The sequence below is a fragment of the Heterocephalus glaber genome, unplaced genomic scaffold (genome assembly GCF_053883595.1).
Source record: "Heterocephalus glaber isolate CG9 unplaced genomic scaffold, H.glaber_assembly_v1.0 deba00000347, whole genome shotgun sequence".
In the NCBI taxonomy this organism is placed as follows: domain Eukaryota; kingdom Metazoa; phylum Chordata; class Mammalia; order Rodentia; family Bathyergidae; genus Heterocephalus; species Heterocephalus glaber.
In genome coordinates, this window is record NW_028258143.1 from 34,195,961 (window position 1) to 34,218,433 (window position 22,473).

Sequence of the window (22,473 nt, forward strand, 5' to 3'; positions counted from 1 at the left end):
ATTAGACATTCATAACTCTGATGATTAAAGAATATCTCTGTCTTTGCCTTCTTTCTTTCTTTTCTGCTTTTTATACTCTATAGAGTAGTCAAGAAAAGGAAGAAAGAAAAGTTCACAGCATTTAGTTTCTCTTTGGTTTCTAAATCTTTTAAATACTTAACCAAATGAAGCCATTGTATTTTGTTATTTTAAAAGTAGCAGAAGTACATGGACATTTTAGCTCTTCTGGTCTCATATTTGTGTAAATAATAAAATATTTATTCTTATGATTTATCCATTATAATTTATAGTATCTGAGACATGTTATTTAAGTAGACCTAAACACTAACAGTCTAGAAATCGTGTTATTTGGGCATTATAAATAGAGGAGTGGCACATGCCAAGGGAAAAATATAGTCAATAATTAGCAAAGCCCAAATAATAGGTAAGAGGTGAGAAAACACCAATTACGTGTCAGCCTAGTAGAGGTAACTGTTAATGACAGAGGACTAATGATCTTACAAGACAAAGGACTATCAACAGAGAAGTGCCAAGAAAGACCCTTGGAAAGACCACATTTTAGACAAGAGAAGATAATTATTGGGCGAATATATACATAAAAATTATTATTGTGTACAATGAACTCACATTGTGGATGTAAAAATAAGAATTTTCTACGGTCTAATAGCTTGCAAGGTCAAAGAAGAAATAGCTTTGATAAGAATAAAAATGTACTGTCGAATGAGTTGAAGGAAAAACCTCTATAGAACAAACAATGCAATGGGAGAGTGAAAAGAATTTCAAGCAGATGGCTGATGAGTTGTGTTAAATGCTTTCAGAGGAAAAGTTAAGGAAAGGCTAGTGGAGTTCAGAATCAATGAGAATTTTTCAGGAAAATGTTATTGCAGAGGTAGGAGCAGGATCCAGTTTCTAGTTAGACAGTCAAACGGAATTGAGGAAGTACATAGAAAGTATACTTTCAATAAAGTTACCAGTGAAGGGCATAGACAATGTATATCCCTAGTTTCAGTGAGGAGTAAAATGGAATGAAGATGTATTTTGGTTTAGAATAGAACTGAATTGAACAGGTTTGCAAGCTGGAGGGAGCAATTTAGAGAATCAAAGGCATAAAACATAAATGCAGTAAATGAGCAAGTGGCCGAAAGAGTAGTCAGGGGAGAACTGGTTGAGGGAACAAGTCTGTGAATGTTAGCCCACAGAGAAGAAAGGAGCTATTCTTTCTGCAAAATAAAGGGAAAGAAGAGGACATGAGAAAGATACACAGTGTATTGAGATAGAGCTTAAGGGAGTTTAGATTTTATGCATTGCCTGAATCCTCAGGTTGTTTTTTTTTTTTAGAAGAATCCAAAACTTTTGCAAGATTCTTTGAAAAACAGGACAGATGAACAAGTAAACATAGCTAGAAGTATGGTTAGCAGTTTGTGAATTAAGCAGAGAATTAATAACACACATCGCAGTATAACCAGTTGGCTTCACCTTATTCCTTGCCGGAGATTGTCTGGGTCTTAGTAGCAGAAGTTGATGATGTAAAGGATCAATTAATCCAGTCACACAAAATTACAAAAAGTGAACTGGATCAGACAAAGCAAAGACAGAGAACCAAGGGAACTAAACTAGTTTTCCACTAACATGGCAGTTCCTTGGAAAGGGGACAAGAAGAAGGAAGAAAATTTCCTGAAAGGGTTATTAATTTGAGAGTATAAATCAACTAAGGAACCACAACCACCAATGGAGGATGGCAAATGACTTCTGAGAGCAACGGGAGGGATTAAAGAATCGGAAGTCGTGTTCATTGAAGCACATTTGAAGTAGCTCTGAACCATTTTGAAGCCCCAAATGAGGATATGTATATGGAGATCCAAAATTAAGAACCTCAAGACTTTAGTTTGAACCATTAATGTCAAAACAGTAAGAAAGATAAATTGCCTAACCTCATTAATGGTGTATTATGTGCTGGACGCTGAGCTCAATGCTTTACTTTATTGAATCCATCTATCTTCACCTATTTCCTGTGTAGTAGGAAGTGTTAACAGTCAGAGCTATGATTATATTCTATTTTTCAAAATTGCATTGATTGATGGTTTTGATAACCATATAGACACAACCCTAAAAACCAAACAATCTCAACTAATTCAACTATAATCAAAATTTTCTATTTTCTAGACTGTCTGAACACTTAAGCTGTATAGAGGCATATGCAAGTAGTTCATTAGGGATACTATACAATGAACTTAGAGCAGAATGTGTTGCATGCCAATAGCCATGGTTATAGGTATTAAATATTATAAAGCACGGCCTTTGACTATTTGAGACAGCTAACTGACATTGCAGGCAAAAAATCCTCTTTAAAAGCATCATTGTTCAGAAAATACAGGATTTAAAAAAAAAAAACAAAACTTGTTGGGGATTTAGCTCAGTGGTTTTGCCGCCTGTTGGGCAAGCACAAGGACCTGAGTTTGATCCCCGGTACCAATAAAAAAGAAAATACAGGATTTTTTTTAGGAATTGTTTTTTTGTTTGTTTGTTTTTGTTACTTTTCAAATAACAGCAAGTTATTTTAGTTATTCTTGTTGTTAAATTTTTTACCACTTATTGTTCATTTTTAACATGCAGTATTTATAGGAATTACCAACAATAACATGAAAAATATTACATGTATTTAAATTAAAATGTGTTAGTACTTTATCAGTAAGCATATGAGGAGACATGCTCTCTGAACTCATCATTAAAATGCATCACTTAACACTCTTAGGCATTTGGCTGCACTATAATAAGATAATTGTAGCATTTTTTGTTCATAATTTTATTAAATAGACTCTCCAGCCCTATAATACCTTATGTAGTTATTGCCATATAGTTCTAAAACCCTAATCAGGTGAGGTCATGACTACTCCATAATTACCATCTGTTTAGCTTTGTTAATGTTTCTCATTATACCTCAGAAGGTCAATGATACCGTTCATGATAGGAACTCAGCAAGACTAGAAGTAATAAAACAGCTCTGAGACTTAGTAAAGCTCTGCTACTCCAGCTGATAGACAGTTAATTACCTGAGTATGAAACAGTGAGAGCACTGGGAGAAATAGAGAATTCTACAATATGTTTGAAGTCCAAGTGCAATATTATTTGGTGCTTTTTTCAGAGAACTGTACTGTTTAATTTGAAAGCATGAAAATAACCATTGGCAGAGGAGGATATAATTTCAAGGAAAGTGACATATTTGGTTTTTTAATAATCTCACAAACTACTCAAATGAGCATTCCAAACTAAGCTAATACATCAGTATTTCTCCTCTTTGGTGGTATGTAAGAATCACCTGAGGACTCTATGCAATATCAGTCATTCCCCACTCCAGTCCAATTAAATCTAAATCTGTGGGACATAGTAACCAAATATGAAGCTTTTTTTTGGATCCCCCAAATGGTAATATGTTATAAATGTTGGAAATCACTGTATTACAACTGATTGATTTTATGTAACAATTATTTTATTCAAAAAGTCATCTTTACCAGTATGATTCTGTGAACAACAGAATTTTCTTTTTATCTTTATTTCACACCATTATAAAGGTTTATGTAGCTCATACATTAAAAATTGCCTTTAATCAATATTTTTATTTTAATCATTTTAAAACTTACCATCTTAGTTCTTAGTTCCTATAAAGAAATCTGAAAATAAGAACCAAAATGGCTTTTATTCCTAGAAAAAATGTTTTAGAAGCCATGCTGATAGTCCTAAACGTATCAATATTATGTGGGATTTCAATTTATCTAGAAAGTCAGCTGATTAATCTTGCTGTTTTAATTAGATTAAGAGAAGAATAAGCAATGAGATGTAAATATTTTATGTTTAAATGTATCTTTATAAGTATCATTATATTTTTTCTGTAAAAATTGTTTGCCATTTAAGGCTTTTAATATTTAAATAGTCTATGGATCTTTTCATACAGAAAACATTTACTGAGTTTCCTAGACTTTACGTTAAAATGATTTGTAATTTTGTGACCAAAGATCACAAGTGCTAGTTTCATGACCAGTTAACCTGTTTAAGGACAGTATAAAAGGCAGCCTTTTCATTAGACTTTCAGAAGGAATGTAGAATTCCCAGTATTAAGTGGCCATTGTGTCTATTGCTTTCCAATAAACAAAACATAGACTAATCTAAATTGGGTTTTAAATAAAATATGAAAAAAGTGAAACTCTTAAATTTTAAAACCTTGCACCTTGGCTTTGTGTTTCTAATTAAAACTTTTTGAGTAGTATTTTTTATAGTTAAAATGTCAAAAATATTGATACAGTTTCATTGAACACCACATTGTTTTCAAAAGATATTCTTTTTGTTTTTGTTTTTGCTTTTGTTTTTCAACTAGGACCCCTACTATGGCTGGTGGCCTATTTTCTATTGACAGAAACTACTTTGAAGAGATAGGAACATACGATGCAGGAATGGATATCTGGGGTGGAGAGAATCTTGAAATATCTTTTAGGGTAATTGAATTTTATTTATTTTTTAATTCTGAACATAGTATGCTGTAGCATGCACAGACTGGACCCAGTAATTTACTGTCAAAATTTTTTTGCTAAGTGATGCAATTTACTGATCAGTTCGGTCACTTTAATGTTTATTTAGAAGCTTTGTAAGAGTCTTATTGCATGCAGTTCTTGCTATTAAACAGTAAATTATAATTTACTATTACTAATATGTGAAATTATACATTTTAAGTTTTCAAAGTTTTTATTAGTACTAAAAAGACACGAGAGTTTTTAATTGCTGAAATAATGATTTTTACTTAAAAAAGAAATATTTTTCTATAAAATTACTTAATGTTTTTGAAGTGAAAGTTAGAATTGCTTATGTGATCTGAATTACAAGTGAGGCTTGAATTTATTCTCAAATAACTTTAAGAATGATCTGAGATCAAAGATTTCTGGTTGATTCTATAAGCACCATGACTTTTCACAACCATGATATTATTGTTTGATGAATGAGTTTGGGTAATATAACTTGATTTAACTTCCAAATAAATGGAAACAGGATTTTTAATAAATATGACATTAGGAATTATATAAATATTTTTAATATTTTGTTATATTCAAAATTTATAATATAGCCAAACAAATTTGCCTTCAAGATAAGAAATAGATAAGAGCCTGTATACTATTTTTTCTTCAAATCAGATATATTATTATATTTTAAATGAATTAGGTATTGTTCATAACTTCCTAGAATTTAAATGTGAAATATTAGAAATGCTTCATTGTTTTGCCCAAATTATTTGTGTAATGAAATTATTAGATTTTAAATATATTTATTTATGAAGTTCAAGAATTATGTCTTTTAAATCTTTATTTAGAAGTTTGTTAACATAATGTAAATATATGTGATATGTAATTAAAATTTGAGAATAAATATATCAATTTTTGTAATGTAGAATTTAATGGATCTTGTATAATCTGAAGATTTTACAAGCCCTAGAGTTAGTCATATTATTATTTTTGTTGTTGTTGTTGTTGTTACCAGGGATTGAACTCAGGTCCTTGCACATGTGAGGCAGGCAGAGGAACCACTGAGCTAAATCCTCTGCCCTTGTCATATTATTCTTTATTAACCCTTTCTTATAAACATAGGTTTGAGAAAACCATTAGTAGAATTTTAATAGAATTTTATTATTTCCATATTTGCTTAGATACCTATAAGCTGATATAGCTTTAAAACACACACACACACACACACACACACACACACACATGTGCATGCACATATGCAGATAGAATTATATGTCTTTGCAGAACCTTTGAGGGCATTTGGGGAACCAAACCTCTTACTCAACGTAGTTCTTGAAGTGGAAGAAATAAGAAATGATAGGAAAAAGAGAGAGAGCAGGAATGAATAATAAAGAAATCAGTATACAAAAAAGTTTAAAATTTCAATTTTACCCATAGACATTATATTGAGAATAATTATTCATTCATTAACCAATATTCTTTTGATATTATGCTGGACATAAAATAGAAAATAAAATCAAACTAGAAACATCGTTATTTCTTTTTCTTTCCTAAAATTTTCTTTACCTCTTTTTTTACTATCTGTTAAGCTTGATTCTCTGCCAATGGACTGTACTTATTTTTAAAATATAGCTTCCAGATTGGAGAGATATTATTCATCTAACTGATTGAAAAGTGTGTTACAAAATAATTTAATGGACTAATATGATAAGTTAGAAGAGACTACTTGATCAGGAAGTGCAAGAGAGGTATAAATTTATGAAAAAGGAAGATTTAGTGAATGGTAAGTCATGGAGATATCAGGGAAAGAGAAGGAATATAGTTAGTAGTCAGATCTCTACAAAATGACACAGAAGTTTTTATTATAAATTAATGTTTGGAATTATTTAGAAATAAAACACACATGAGTGACTATTTTTCAAATGCATTAAAACATACCATCACCTTAATTTTCATATATTTTCAATAAATGATACACTAGACATAAAGCAATGGTTGAGACTTCCTCATCTCTCTTTAAAATAATTTCATAATTTACTGAGATAAGAACTTACTGTAATAAAATAAGAATGTTGTAGATTTATAATCAGAACTTTTAAAACTAGTATCTAGCTCAATCACTTCATGACAGACATATGGCGAGCATGCAGTATGGATTTTAGCCCTTCCACGTACTGAACTACAAAGAGTAAGGCATAATGCTTTAAAATAAACATATGTGTTATTGACAAGAACATGTGTTATTTTATCAAATTTGTATGACGTTCTTTTGTCTCTTTCATGTGAATATGGGCAAATCAGTTACCCCGAACTGAGAAAATGTCTTTAAGATGTCAGTGAAGTTATTATGGGTTTTTTTGATGTGTTCTTTGTAAGTACTAATGTAAATGAAAAGGATAGAAATATGTAAAGCTTGCCAAAGACTGGGATTTTGGCTAGCCTCAATGAATTCCAAGCCAAAACAAATGACCATTTTGTGAAGATTTATTTATAACAGTATCACTTTATCTTTGATACTCAAGGAAGTGTTGGTACTTAAAGACATTAGAAAATTTGAAGACACAGCTATAGATTTTCCCCCAAAAGATACTTCTATCCTTCTTAAACATAATAGGTTTTATTATAGTGACAAAAGGTTGAATACCTTGGAATCTCAGAATAGAAATCTTTGGCATATTCTAACAGTGAGTTCTGATATTCATAATAATTAGGAGTGGAATGGCTGGACATTGACCCCACAATTCTAAAACCAGAGGAGCTACTCTTAAATATTTTGCTACTATCTCATTAAGGGTCTCCCCTCCATAAATTAATTGGTCTAGGAGTCAGTAGTATCATCAGGAGAGCGGGAGAAACTATCATGAAAATGTAGTCTTCCCCTACAATTCTGAGATGGTTGTAGCCTCTAATGGCAGATAGATAGATAATATCCAATAACAACGAGACTATCTTTAAGTAGAACCTAATGCTTCTGAAAACTTCATTTCAGATATCCTTCCCTATTCCTCTACACAACAGTCACTGAAATAGCATAAACCCTAAGAATACTGACTGAGCATAAATGTTAATTTATTTGTAAATATTCTTGAGTTCAATAAATGTTGTAGACATACTAATGGACAAAAAGGACAAAATTTTGTTTTATGAAACATACTTTAATAAAAGAGATAATTTACAAGAGTATTAACATATATTGATATGTTAATTATATGCTAAAGAGAAAAATAAAGGGAAAAGGAATACGAAGTGGTATATGTGCAAAGTTGGGTAGAAGTGGATATTTTATAGAAATATCTGAGAAATTGATAGTCATGTAAAATAATTCTTGACAAAATAAATTATGAATTACCATAGTAGCAATCTGTTGTTGACCTAAACATCACTCAACGTATCATTCATGCATTGCCACTGAAAGTCTTTGTATTTCATAACCTATAATATATGGAGGAGGGTTCCCAAGAATACATATCATTTTGTCTATGAAGATGAACTGCCACTTTGAATCAGTTGAGGTCATTTAAGGAAAAGGAGTTTTAAGGCAGCAAAGGACTCAGAAGCCTACCTCAAGCAATGTAGGGTGGACTGTTACAAGTATCAGTTGGGAGTCAGGCAGCCTGGGCTCAAGACCTAGCTCTAGAACTTAATATCTGAGTAAGTTTGGTAAGGTAGTATCTCTAAAGCCTAAATGTTTCATCAATAGAATAGAGAAGATATAGCATTTCATTATATGTTTTGGGGAAACATTGAAATGATAAATGTAGTGCTGAGTTCTCTGACGAACACCTGTAATGTGTGTCATAAATAGAATATCTTATAGTGATAGTTTTAAGCTGGGCAACTTTGAATGCATCAAGACATTCCTAAGTATCACTTAACATCTATGTCCTTAATAATCTGACCTTACATGGATAATCAAAGCACACACACACACATGAACATACAAGCATATATTACTATTGATCCGTCAATTAAATGTAGCTCTAAATTAGATTTACAAAAGAACTTTTTATATTGCCGCACATTTCCTTCAATTATTAACATCTAATACCCTAAAGTGGAAAATATTTTCCTGTACTCATGAATAAGTTTAAATAAAACAAAAAAAATATTGTTTAGACTTGAAGTAACAGATACTAGATTTACCTTTATCCTTCACACTCTTCTGAATTCTTTTGAAAAGTAAGGCCCAGAGATGTAGCTCAGTAGCACCACACCTGCCTGGAGAGTGCAAGATCCTGAGTTCAATTCCTGATACAAAAAAATAATAATAATAAAAATAAATAAATATTAAAGTGGACAAAACTATTTGAGGGAACAACTGCAAGATACCAGATAGCAGATCATGAAAGCTAGTGGTCACTTAGCGATGAGAAACAAGCAAGAACCCCACAGTTGCTTTAGTTTACTGGCTCACAACGTTTCTAGGCTTCAGCATGAGACAGGAACCCAGAGACTGGTGGATTCCATCAGTTGATAAGATAAAGGTGAATGGCCGGGGAGATCAAAACAGCCAGAGTTCAGTGAGCTATGTACTACAAGAAGAGAAGCACATGGACGGAGAACTCAGGAGACTGAGAGAATATCTGTGCAAGTATACAATTGTGTACTGACCAGCACATACATGTAAAACAATGATTACAATCTTAATCAGAAAGTATTAGAAGTCTCATTGCTCAGTAATCACTCTAGATAATCAATAGTACCTGTATGTTCAACACAGACTGATAGTGTAAATATTGGAAAATTACAATACACACATAAATAATCATGTGTCAGAGAATGAGTCATAGTGATAGTACTAATATTTTGAATGAAAATGAGAACATAACATTTAAAAGCTTGAAGTGTCACTGAAATAATAATAGAGTTATAGCAGTAAATATCTATTTTAAAAATAAAAAGATCTGAAGTTTATGATGTCATCTTCCACCTTAAGAAACTATAAAAGAAAAAGTAATTCTAAAGTGTCTATAAAAAGAATTAATAAAAATTAAAGCAGAAATAAATGAAATATAAAAGAGGAACACTTTAGCCAAAAGCAGTGAAATCAAAATTGGTTTCCTTGAGAAAAATAAAATAAACTTCTAACCAAGCTTAAGCAAAATAGAGAAATGACAAAAATTATCAGTGCTGGAAATGAGAAAGGTGACATCATGGTATCTTCTACAGATATTTACAGGACTGTAAAATAATTTTATGGATAGCATTATGTACAGAACATTTTCATCCTGATAAAATGGACCAATTCCTTAAAAGACATGAACCATCAAACCTAGTAGGAAGAAATAAATCAAATGGCCCTATATCTAATAAAGAAATGAAATTTATAGTTTAAGAAATAGTTTTCATAGAGGAAACAATAAGCAGATGACTTCACTGATGATTTCTATCAAACATTTCAGGTTGAAATAAGTTTAGTTCTATAGAAACTCTTCCAGATAATTCAAAAAGAGACTTGCCCTATGAAGTCAGTATTTCTCAGGAACAAAAATTTGATCAAGATATTGCAAGAAATGAAAACAACAAACCAATATCTCTTTAAACACAGATATGAAATTACTACCTGATAGTTTAACTCATCAAGATTTTCAGTAGGTAAAATAACCAATACATCTGAACAAGTGAAGTTCACCATATGAATACAAGATTGATCTAACATGCAAAAATCAACCATTGTAATTCAGTGTATTAACAAACTAGAAAAGAAAAATGAATGTGTCATTGAAATGAATTCAAGGAAAGTATTTGACAAAACTCAAATTGTAATCCTGTTTTTTTTAAAAAAATCCTGGAACAAACTAATTATAGATGAAAATTTACTCAATTTGATAAAGGGCTTGAGTGAAAAAACCTGCACATTTACTATTAAAAGATGGGATTTACTCCCCCTAAAGTAAGAAAAGTATTAGGATTTTGGCTTTTATGCCTTCCACTGCACATTGTAGTAGAGGTTTTTGGTATGGCTGTAAAGCAAGAACTATACAGTAAAGCCATTCATACTGAGAAGGAAAAGGAAGGACTCATTCCAGATGACAAGTTTTTCTGGAAAATTCCCCAAACTTTATAAATACACTATTAAAACAAAGAAGTAAGACATATGGTCAAGGTTTCAGGACACAAGAAAAAATTGTTCAGAAGTTAATTTTATTGCTACTACTAGCAGCAAACATCAAACTCCAATATAATATTATTTAAAATTGCATCAAAAATATGAAATAATGATGAATCTGATAACAGTTGTATAATACCTTTGTTCTAACAATTAGAATATACTACTGAAAAGAATTGAAGAAGACATAAATAAATGGAAATATATACCAAATTTATTGGATGGTAGGGACAATATGATATTAATATGTCAATTCTCTCCCATATATATTTCATTCAGTATTAGAACAAGTCCCAGAGGGCTTTTCTTCATAGGAAAGAACAGGCTAAGTCTAAATTTCATATAGAAATACAAGGAATGTAGAATAGCCAAAAAAATCTTTGATAAAGAAAAAGTTAGACAACTAGTAAAATGTAATTTCGAATTTTATTATAATGTTTTATCAATCAAAGCTATATGGTATTGGCACAAACAGGCAATGGAAAAAAATCTGGGAATTAACCACATACATGGGCACCTAATTTTCAACAGACTTGCAAAAGCTGTTTAAGAGTAAAAAAGACAGTATTTTCAATAAATAATTCTAGAACAATTGAATATACATGTGAGAAGAGAAACAAAGAAATTTAAATATTTCAAATTCCATACCCCCAACATAAAAATATTAATTCAAACTGTAAAATCTGAAATTGAAAGAGGAAACACAGAAGGAATTCTTTTGTAACCAATGACTAGGTGAATATTTCTTAGATACAGAACCAAAAGTTTGAGCCATAAGAGAACATAATAGTAAGTTAGACTTCATCAAAATTAAAAACTCTTGGTCTTCTAAATCACTTTTAAGAGAATTAAAAACAATTCACTAACCAGAAAATATGTTAGCAAATTATATTTCTGATAAACACCTTGTATCCAGATTAAAAAAAAAGTAAAGAGTAAAGTAAAAGACAGATAAAAGAAAACAGGGAGATAGATTTACTGCAAATGGTATGGGGAGTAGAAGAGGTAGGATGGTTGGAATGTGGGGAGAAAAAGGGGGAAAAAAAGAATTCAGATGTGTCATATGCATGTACTGGATACCCACAATGAAAACAGGCATTATGTAGAGCAATCTTGTACTAATAAAGAAGTTAAATTAAATAAAAAGAAATGTGAAAAAACCCTCAAAGTTTTTAATAAGAAAAAAAATCAGCCCAATCAAAACTAGTTCAAATATTTGAAAAAATATTTAACTAAGGAAGGAGTACAAATAATAAATATGCATGTTACCATTAAATAGAATCAAGAAATTCTGTTGTGTGATTGCCAATATAATAAGGAGCTACATATTTTTGAAAAGTAGAAGAAAATATATTGAAAGTTTTCATTATGAATACATGATAAATATGTGAGGGAGCAGGTAGATATGTTTAGCCTGATTTAAACATTGCGCAGTATGCACATGAGTTGAAACAATACATATTAACTTACTGGTATGTACAATTTTTTTTGTTTTTATGCATTAGTTAAAATAAATATTATTTAATTGAATATAGAAAGCTAATTCCTAATAATAGTCTTTGGGGAAATGAAATTTAAAATATACTGGCTGAATGCTGTCCATTTATTGAAATGGCTGCGCTTAAGCAGGCTGCCTTTGTTGGTGATAGTGTGGGAAGAATTGCACACACAATGCTGGTGGGGATGTAAAATGACAACCTGAAATTTTACAAAGTTGTACTATTTCTTAAACTGCTACTGAGTATTTACTCAGGGGAAGAGGAGGTATATGTACATGCAGAGTTGTACACTAACATTCATTGCAGCTTTATTTATGTTATTCAAAAGCCAGAAACAATCAAGTGTTCATCAACAGGTGAATAAATAAAGTATGATTTGTCCGTGTATGGAATACTACTCAAAAATAAAATGCACACACTATTGATGCAACCTACAACTTTGGTGAACCTTCCAATTCTTACACTGAAGGAAACAAGCCAGGTTAAAAGATTATATAATGTAGGAGTCCATTTATATAAAATGTTAGTAAATGAAAACTACTTTATGTGTCAGAAAGCAGATAGCTTATTGTCTAGAGAAGGGCCTTGGATTGTGAGAGGAGGCCGAGATGGAGAGATTCCAGCTGGAATCCTAAAACTTTTAGGATAATCTATATATTCATGACCTTGATTGTGGCAATAGCCTTGCAAGTTTCACACATGACAAAATTTACTAGTGGATCAACTTCAACATATGTTCTTTATTCTATCCCATTATATTTCAGTAAAGTTGCTTAAAATTGCACACACACACACACACATACACACACACACAGGAATCCCCCAAAGAGAGCCAAATGAAGAAGAAATCTAACTCATGATATTTAGTCAATAGGAGACCTTTATATATTATAACAGATTATCTGTTTATCCTAACCTAGTTATTTTTTAATAGCCTTGTTGGTATAATTTTAACAATCTACTTCTTTGGACAACGGAGTTGATAAAATAGTACTTACTAAAGATTTTGTGTGTGTAGTTTACTATGTGGTTATTCATTTTCCTTAAAGGGTAATTTATTATTCTTAAAAACAAGCTCTTTGGTCAACAATTTTTTATTGAGGATGGAATTTATTGTGAATGTTCCAGTTTTCATCTTGTCAATCATAATGACAGCATCAATAAATTTATTTGAACAAAGTAAATGGAGAAAATATCTTCTTATCTGAAATCCACTCATCTTCAAGATCTACAACTAATGAAGTGGAAAAGATGAGAGCTGACCTATACATAGTGGAAAAGTGACAGACAAGTGTTCTTATTGAACCAGGTAATAGAATAAATGAAGCAGTGACATTTGCCAACCTTTAAAGATTTCAGTACCCACATTTTAATAGTATTAAAAGAAAGTGAAGCATTTGCTAGACAGGTCCACATGATTCAAATTTTGAAAAGTAAAAGTGTTAGTTATAATAATTTGTTAGAAATCAGAAGTCTATCAGAGCTATTTCTGTTAGAACCCTTTGGTTTTCTGTAACCTTAATTCATGCAAACCTTAGGAAAATGGATTACCCATCAGTGTATGTAACAATTATTTTTGTTTTATTTGAGCAGTTAAAGAAACCAGAATTTCATAGAAATATTTCATTGAATTGAACTTAATCTAAATAAATTTCTATATCACTCACAATTTTGGTGGATATGGTTTTATGGGACACTTTTCTCAAATATCTCATTTTTGACAAAGGAGCCAAACCCCCTCACTGGGGGAAAGATAGCCTCTTTAATAAATGGTCCTGGAAAAATTGGGTTTCAACTTGCCAAAGGTTAAAACTAGATTTATATCTCTCACCATGCACTAAACTAAAATTAAAATGGATTAAAGATCTTAATATTAAAAAAGAAACACTAAACTGGCCAGAAGAGAGGTTAGGTAGAACTCTTGAAGACATTGGGATAGGAAAAGATTTCATTAACAAAACCTAAGTTGCATGTGAACTAGCACAAATAATCAACAAGTCAGATCTCTTATTAGTAGAAAGTTCTACACAAGAGAAACCACCAACAGCGTAAAGAGACAACCCACAATGTGGGAAAAAATTTTACCAGCAGTTTCTCAGACAAAGGTCTACTATCTAGAATATATAAAGAATTTTTTTAAAAATCAGACCTCCCAAATTTAAAGACCCAATACAAAAAATGGGCATCTGAAATGAACAGACATTTCTCAGACAAAGAAGAAGAAATAGCAAATAAACATATGAAAAAATGTTCAACATCACTGGTTATTTCAGAGATGCAAATCAAAACAACTCTGAGATTCCACTCATCCCAGAAAGAATATCTGGTATCAAGAAATCAACCAATAACAAATGCTGATGGAGCTGAGGAGAAGGGTTCCTCACTTCTCCACTCATGGTGGGAGTATAGAATGTTACAACCACTGTGGAAGTCAGTATGGAGATACCTCAAAAAGCTAGGATTAGAGGTCCCATTTGACCCAGTTATTCCCCTGCTGGATATCTTCCCAAAAGAATTAAAAGAATCATACCACAGTGATATATGGGCACCCATGTTCATAGTGGCACAGTTTGTAATAGCTAAAACTTGGAAGCAGCCCAATTAATTGCCCATCAGCTGGAGACTGGATAAAGAAAATGTGTTTCTTTTATAAAATGGAGTACTGCTCAGCCATAAAGAATGAGAAATCAGAGACATTTATAGCTAAATGGATGCACATTGAGGCCATACTCTTAAGTGAAACAAATAGGACACACGTGTAAATACTGAATAGTTTGTCTGGAGTGAGAAACTGAAAGTATAAATAGGTATCAAAATATAAAATAAATAACGTGACTAGTCTGAAGAAAAGGGGCAAAAGGGAAGGGAAAGAGGAAAAGAAAGAAGGGAAAGGAATAAATATGAGAAAATTTAAAAAGGGAAACAAAGTCTTTGTAAATAGGGGGTGTGGAGGGGTTGAAAGGAGGCAGGGAAATGGGGAAACACATAAGAACCCTGATATATTATTTAAAGATACAAATTCCCAATAATGAATTTCAGCATATTGTATACTTGAAATGTAACAATAAAATTAATGAATTAAAAATGTGTAATAAAGCACTCGCTTACTGTGCACCTAGAAATATATTACCCTCTTTTCAGATAGGCTAAGGGATCATAAACTGTAGCTATGTGTATGTATAGCCTTCATAAATCATATAAACCAGTATTAATGATTTAATCTACAAATGACTGTCTGGTTACCTGTTTGGATGTCTCTGTTTAACTATTTGCCACAGACTAAACATGAAGCATATTGCAGTGGATGGATATTTTATCTTCTACATTTAGATATTCTGATATCTGGGCCACTCCTTTGCCTTGAACCACTGTTTAAACATATGTCTTTATTCTTGTTTAATTTATATCACAGAATAAAGTGTCTTTGCGGGAAGAGTTAACTGAGATAGTACACCAAAGACATATCTATTGCCTATTTTTGAAAACATGGGTGAGTATGTGCCATAAAATTTAATTGTTTCTAATGTGACTCTGTTTTTCCAACTTTTGTGTTAATATCTTTAGTTTACATGACAACAGATGTCAATCAGATGGCCTCTAATGGGTTGTGGTTACTCTCCATGATTTATTTTTATACCATAACCATTTATTTACGTTTATTTACTATTTTTAAAAAATTTCTAAGAGATTAAGACTGTGAAACTCACAAAAATAAAACAATTAGGAATCAAGGAAAAAAATCAACTGCAAGGGCAACAGAAATAGTCCATAAGGAAAAGAATATGGACTAGTAACACTGAGTAAACACTAACTTCAGTGATTGCTGAAAGCAAATAATAATAATAATAATAATAATAATAATAATAATAGCAGCATTGCACTGAATTTTCTTTTCAGGTAAAGGAAACTGGATTCTAAGAGATATTGCCCGCTAGATAAAAGGCAGTCAATGTATGAGACTAGGTTTTGTCAAACATCCAGTAACTCTCTTAAAATGCATGGCAGGTTTCTGAGGTGGTCCAAGACAAGATGACCCTGTTAAATTCCTTTTTAGTGATTTGATCTCTTAAATAATTTATGTCTTAAGGAACATAGAATATGATTTAGCCTTTTCCTCTTAGATAAAAGTTGTCTAAATGCAGTCTAATTAAACTGTTAGTCAAGACATATTTAAATTGTTATTATTCTTTTTTCTTATTAAAAGTAGTACTCACATACTAAATATTTAGACACATAAAAATTACATTAGAGACCAGCCATGAAAACTATGATGCTAAATGTTTTCCGTTTCTCAGACTCTCCACATTTTTTCTCAGGATTGGCTCACAGAATTGCTTATGTGTAATGTTGTAAGAGAAGGAAATTACTTGGATACAGTGTTGTAAACAGATTAAAATGTAATCTAGATATGAATTTTCCATTGATTTTGGTTATTTATCTGTTCATTCCATAAATAATTGACAATTACTGGTTACAGTACCATCACTGTGCCAGGTTGTCATAACTCCCTTGGAACTAAACAAACAAAAATTCTGCAAGAGTAAAATGCAACCTTTTTTAGGTAATAATGTGCTAATGCATAGAGATGGTAAGACAAATTCTAATTAGTGTGATGGGATAGGAAAAGTAGGTAATGGAACTGGATATAAAAGAACTGATAAAAGTTAGCTATTTGAGAATAGAAAAAAGGCATTTTAGGCACATAATACCACATATTAGGGAGTGAAATAAATATAATAACTCTCTTACACTAATAACATTCAGTGCTTCCTTTTTTATAACTTCTCAAAATCTTACCATATGAATGTTTCTCTGAAGAAATGGACACATGTACTGTATTTATCAGCCTGCAAAAACAATCATCCAATGTTTATTTCTGTCTAGTATCTGTTTTTTTACCCATCTACATAGATAGGTCTAAATTTTTGTGTGCATTAGAAAATATGAGTGTGAAAACTAAATATTCATGAAGAATATTAGTCTTTAGTAGTAGTTGTTGTAGAGGATATAACAAAGAATAATATATGGATAAAAATGACATAGTTAGATGTGTCTTTTGCAGTGAGTGCTGAGTAGTACTCACCAGACATCCTGAGGAGTTGGGATAGGGTATTCAAGAGAATTATGGAATTATGAAACTATAATAATGTATATATTCATTTTTGTTAATATATAAAGCAGAAATAAATGATATTTTACAAGATTTAATCAGAAATACATGGTGTAAATAATTTTTGGAAAGTCAGTCTAATTAAGATTCTGTGTTCTTAGAACCAAGATGGATTATGTAAAGGTGCAAATTTCCAATGATGAATGTCATTATATTGTATGCTTTAAATGTATCAATATAACTAATAAAAAAAATTCTGTGTTCTTGGATTATACTCTTCAATGGTAATAAATGTGCACGAAAGAGGAATAAACTTGACTTCTGAAGTAAGATAAAGAAAGAAAACATTGTTCTTTAACAAATACAGGGATATTTCAAAAACACTAAGTATAATGTTCCAGCAATAAGGCAGGGATAATTGGCTTTTTAGTATGTTTCAATACATTAAGGATTGAGAGATACAAGGACAGGGGAGTGATGAGAGGGAAAGGGCATAGAAAAAAGAATTAGGATGTGTTTTTTGTATGTACTAACTTCCCCAAGGAACACAATCATTTTGTAATGTGAACATGTGCTAATAAAAAATAAAAATTGGGAGAAAAAGAAAAATCAATCATCTCATCAAACACAGTATCTAAAATGTCATCTTCAGAAAACAATTTTCTGCCTTCCACACCCATGGACCTCCATTTACCTGTTTGAATTTATGACAATACAATGAGCTTTTGAGGAATGTTAATAAGCACAGAAATATTGCACATAAGCACAGATGTTTGACATATTCTCTTTTGACCAAATTTTACTACAGTCTTGCATTAAGTTTGCTTAATTAAACAAAATGGAACTGAGAATTAAGATAATTATCTGATGAGTTACATTTGAAGAGCCCCTGAAATATTCTGATAATGAAGTGCATGTTTCTTTTTGTATCTTATTATTTACTGCCATTAATTAATTGTAAACTATTTGTTTTAGAAATTAAGGTTCCATTTTTCTTATATGGAAAGGGAAACAATGTAAATAACTTTCAAAAATATTCTAGCTTAGAGATTTTAAGAATCATTTGTATTATTACATATATCATTTGGTTAATGAGAATAACATACCATTAAATTCAAGTGAAGTTTGCAAATAATTTGAATTTAGAAAGTTCATTAATTGAATCAGTATTTGTGACTGTCTAGAAATGCAGACAGAAGCATAGAAAAGAGAATCAGTACCTGCTTTCATAAAGCTTATACTAGAAGAAGATGACAGTTAATAATAGGTAAACAGGAGAATTAGCTTGTTAATTTTTAATGACACAGGTGCCTAGAAGAAAATAAAATTAGGTAAACTGGTGTGAAGAACAGAGGTGCAATGTGCAGGGTAGTGAACTACGTTGCCTAAAATGGCCAGAGGAGATCTTTAATGGAACATTTATGCTGAGAGCAAAGTGAAAGGAAGAATCCAGCTGTGCAAGAATGTACAGGGGTGACTTTCAGCAAAAGCTATAGTAATTGCAAAAGGTCTCTGGCAGCAGTGAAATGTACTGATTGTTACCATTTCAAGTTCACAGGATCACAAATCTCCTGATGATTGGAGGTAGGGGGGATGTTGGGAAAACAATTCATTCTCTAAGAATAGTATTTTTTATTAATTTATTCAGCTCTTAATGTACACCTAATATTTATCCACCACTGTGCCAAATATAGGGATATAGAAATGAATCAAACAGGCCAGGCCATGTTCTTTAATGGTTTATGCTTTTATGATCTTTTACATTTGCATAATCTTTTATGACTTTTCTTATACATATTGTCATAACAGATTCCAGTATCTGTTAAACATAGGAAGTTTTTTCTTCATTAATTTGTCTTTTCTCTTTAGTGCATTTTTCAATGTATGTGTTATACTTCAGGTCACCTCTGAGATCTGCCCTCATTTTCTCTCTGAGAGATGCAGAACATCTCTCTCAAGTTAAATACAAACCTAGACTTAAAGCTGTGGATATCATGTACAGATGTAGCTCTTGATTTCAGTGTGAGGATGTGTAAGATAAATTACACGTGACAATATAATATGTTCTAGGTGATATCTGAAGGTGAAGTTATGTAGTACATTAAATCAAAAGGAAGGAAATATTGCTGTGGTCTTGAAAAATGAGAGAATTCATAAAGCAAAACTTCAAGGGTCTACTCTTGTAGACAGCAACAGAAAAACAATGTCTAAAAATCTGCACTCTCAGTTTAAGATACATACTTCTGTGCTCCTTCCTTGTGACTTGAGCCATACCTAAGTTTGCATTAGGATATTTGGTTCCTCACTGTTTCCTTTCCCTCTTGAACATACATGATTGAAATTTTGCTAAATCATTACATATGCAATTTGTAGAACTAGCTATTAGATGACAGGATTAATGAAATATCCATTAAATTCTCAAGAAATTGAACTTATTATTTTTATACCTATATGTGATCCCTTAAAGATTTCTAGGTCAAAATTCCAAACTTGTTATTTTTATATCTGCACTTTCAATTAGGAAACCTTCTGCACATTGCTAGCCAGAATTAATGCATTCAAAATTGAAGCCATGTACTTTTTATTAAAGAGCCAAATTTAAATCTCTATGGCAACTACTGCAATAAATGTGCAACATCTTAATCTATGATTATACTGTCACATTTAGTGATGTCTATCTTAAGTGCATGACTACCAATCGCTTAACTGTTGTTCTAGCCAACCAGAAATGTAGTTTAAAAAGGAATTGAATTATGAAATTTATTTAAATAAGTCTGAAAGATTTTAGCATTAACAGACTGTAGCTAGTAGGAGTCACTCTGAGAGTGTGAAATGATAGAGAGGAGACTTTCATCCAAATGTTTTAAAATTGAGTATTAATTACAAAGGACACTGAGTAATTATCATGGAAAAAAGGTAGTTTTAGATTTTTAACAGGCTTTTAAAAGCAGTTTTCGCTATATCTAAGAAAAACCTAAACTTGGTGAATTACAAATTCTAAGCAGATTCTGTCAATTATCATACTAACAACTAGTTGAGATAAAACTTTGAGTATAGAATATTAGCCTCTCTCTGTTGCTATCATGATATGCCTGCAATCTAAATGATATTTATGCATGCCCTACTCCATTATCAAATTTTGATGCCATTTCCCCATTTTTAAAATTATTTCACAGGCCAGCAATGTGCAATCCCAGTCATACATTTTTGGACTATTTTGATTGGGCCACAAATTCTAGATTTCTAAATTTTGTATTTTAATTCATCAAGCAAACTTTATATTCTGTATTTTTCATTGGCTGACTGAAGTTATTTGAGTTTGAGAAATCAGCATATATTCTAGAATTCTGAAATGAAGATATGTAGCTGTAAGGAGTTGTTGAAGGGGAAAGTGCTCACACTAATGTTGCAATGACCTTTGTGAATAACGATTAGATCAGCTGAAAGATGGTGTTCCTTGATTATTTCTGTGGCATTGCAAGAGAAGACCCCAGGAACTACAGGATTTATTTTCACATTTAGGGAACAGAATGGAAATTCTTGACTCTTTAGGCTTATGGAAAGTTAAAGATATACCTGAGGGAGTTGGAAATCATGTTGCAGAGTAGTGGCAAAGTATAAAGAAGGTAACAGATTTGAGAGTTAGTTTTACAGAATTTATAATTAACTGAGCATGAGAATGGATGAGTTTGCCAAGTATGAAAATAAGAGAGCAGAAGAGCATGGCATGTCCTTAACTGGCACCCACTTTTTATTGCTTCTCGGCCTTTTGGCTAAGATCAAGTGTAGCTGGCACCTACTTTAGGGGTGGGAGAAAGGAAACTGAATGCTATGTCAAAGCTGTCAGAGAAGAACAAATATAACATCACAAAAACTCAGAAAGTTATGGTGATTGTCAACAGTGTCAAATGCTGCAGAGAAGTAAGAAAGTAAGAATAATGAAAGCTCATAAAAAACTTCATAAGCAATTTCAGATGATGGATTTAAGATACTGGCATATAAGATGTTAAGGTAATTGGATTTTGAAGATAGGTAGAGGTAGAAAAAAATTTTTTTAAAGAATTTACCACAAAGTGAGAAAGAAAATGCATAAAAATTTAAATGATAAATATTATCAAAATAATCATTTTTGTATTTGCTATCCTTTTATTTTATCATAGATGATAAAATATAAGCTGTAGAAAATATATAAGATGATATTGAAAAAGAAATAGTCAGGTATAATTTATTTGATAAATACCTTCAGGTACTGGAAGAATAATGGAGAGATAATAAAGTACACCTGTGTAACACTTTTTAGTTGACAGTGCAGTTTCGCCTTCATCATTTCGTTGTACCCCTACCAGAATACTGTGAGTTGATATCATTTTTTCCTATAGCTGAATGTTTTGATTCTCAGAAAATTGTCATGTGATTAAAAATTGGCTGTGCTGAAGAGCAAACCCACGTCTCTAGGCTCCAAGTCTAGTGGTCCTCTATTCAGAGTTCAGGAGGCCCAGAGCAGAGTCTAACTGGAGATGATGGCTCACTCTCTTTCCTAAAATGGAAAGAGGAAGCTAAGACCATTTGAGACATTTCAAGGTGAAAATGAAAACAAAATCAGATCAGTTTTTCTAAGCTCCAGAAAAGTAGAAGGGAAAAGTCTACAGAGACATAGATGGTGTTGATACCTGGTCTTCCTGAAAGGAGAAAGTGTTAGACTAATCATGGCTTCTTCAGCAAGCGTTTAAACTAGCACCGGTGCTGTCTATGGAATAACCTTTAAATGTCAGAGGAATATCATCTTGCAATTCTAGTTAAGCAGGGAGAAGAAAATATCCTTACTGTGATGCAAGCATCAGATTGGGAGAAATGAATTTTGTTATCTCCCTTCCTTTTTGTGATTAAGTGAGCAAGCTAATATACTAAGTATTGGTATTTCATAGTTTGTTCTTCTGGCTTTCTTCCCTCCCTCTCTCTTCCCTCCCTTCATGCCTCCTTCCAGCTCTCTCTCTCTGTCACTCCCTCCCTCCCTCCCTCTTCGCTCCCTTCCTTCCTTCCTTTTTTTTTGCATGGCCCTATAGACTGTACCAAGAGCTTCACACATACTAAATGTGCTCTCTGCTACTGAGCTCCCCAACCTCCCTGGTTATTTCTTAAGTCTTCTTCTAAAATGTGAAATGTAACCTACAATGACCACTATCAGTTTTTTCACAATAAAAATCTGAGCCAGGAGTAATGAGGCACATCTGTAATTCCAGCATTTTGGAA

The 22,473-nt window shown here is 31.8% G+C and overlaps 1 protein-coding gene across 6 annotated transcripts in view; it reads left to right on the plus strand.

Moving 5' to 3' along the window:
• Positions 1-22,473, plus strand: part of Galnt13 (polypeptide N-acetylgalactosaminyltransferase 13) — a 568,495-nt gene that overhangs the window by 365,630 nt on the left and 180,392 nt on the right. For 5 of the 6 annotated variants that reach the window (XM_087196087.1, XM_087196104.1, XM_087196081.1 and 2 more), the window contains 2 exons: positions 4,370-4,487; positions 15,526-15,603. In XM_087196087.1, coding sequence (XP_087052213.1) covers positions 4,370-4,487; positions 15,526-15,603 — 196 coding nt within the window. The remainder of the gene's footprint in view (positions 1-4,369; positions 4,488-15,525; positions 15,604-22,473) is intronic. The other variant, XM_004835936.3, reaches the window with a different exon arrangement.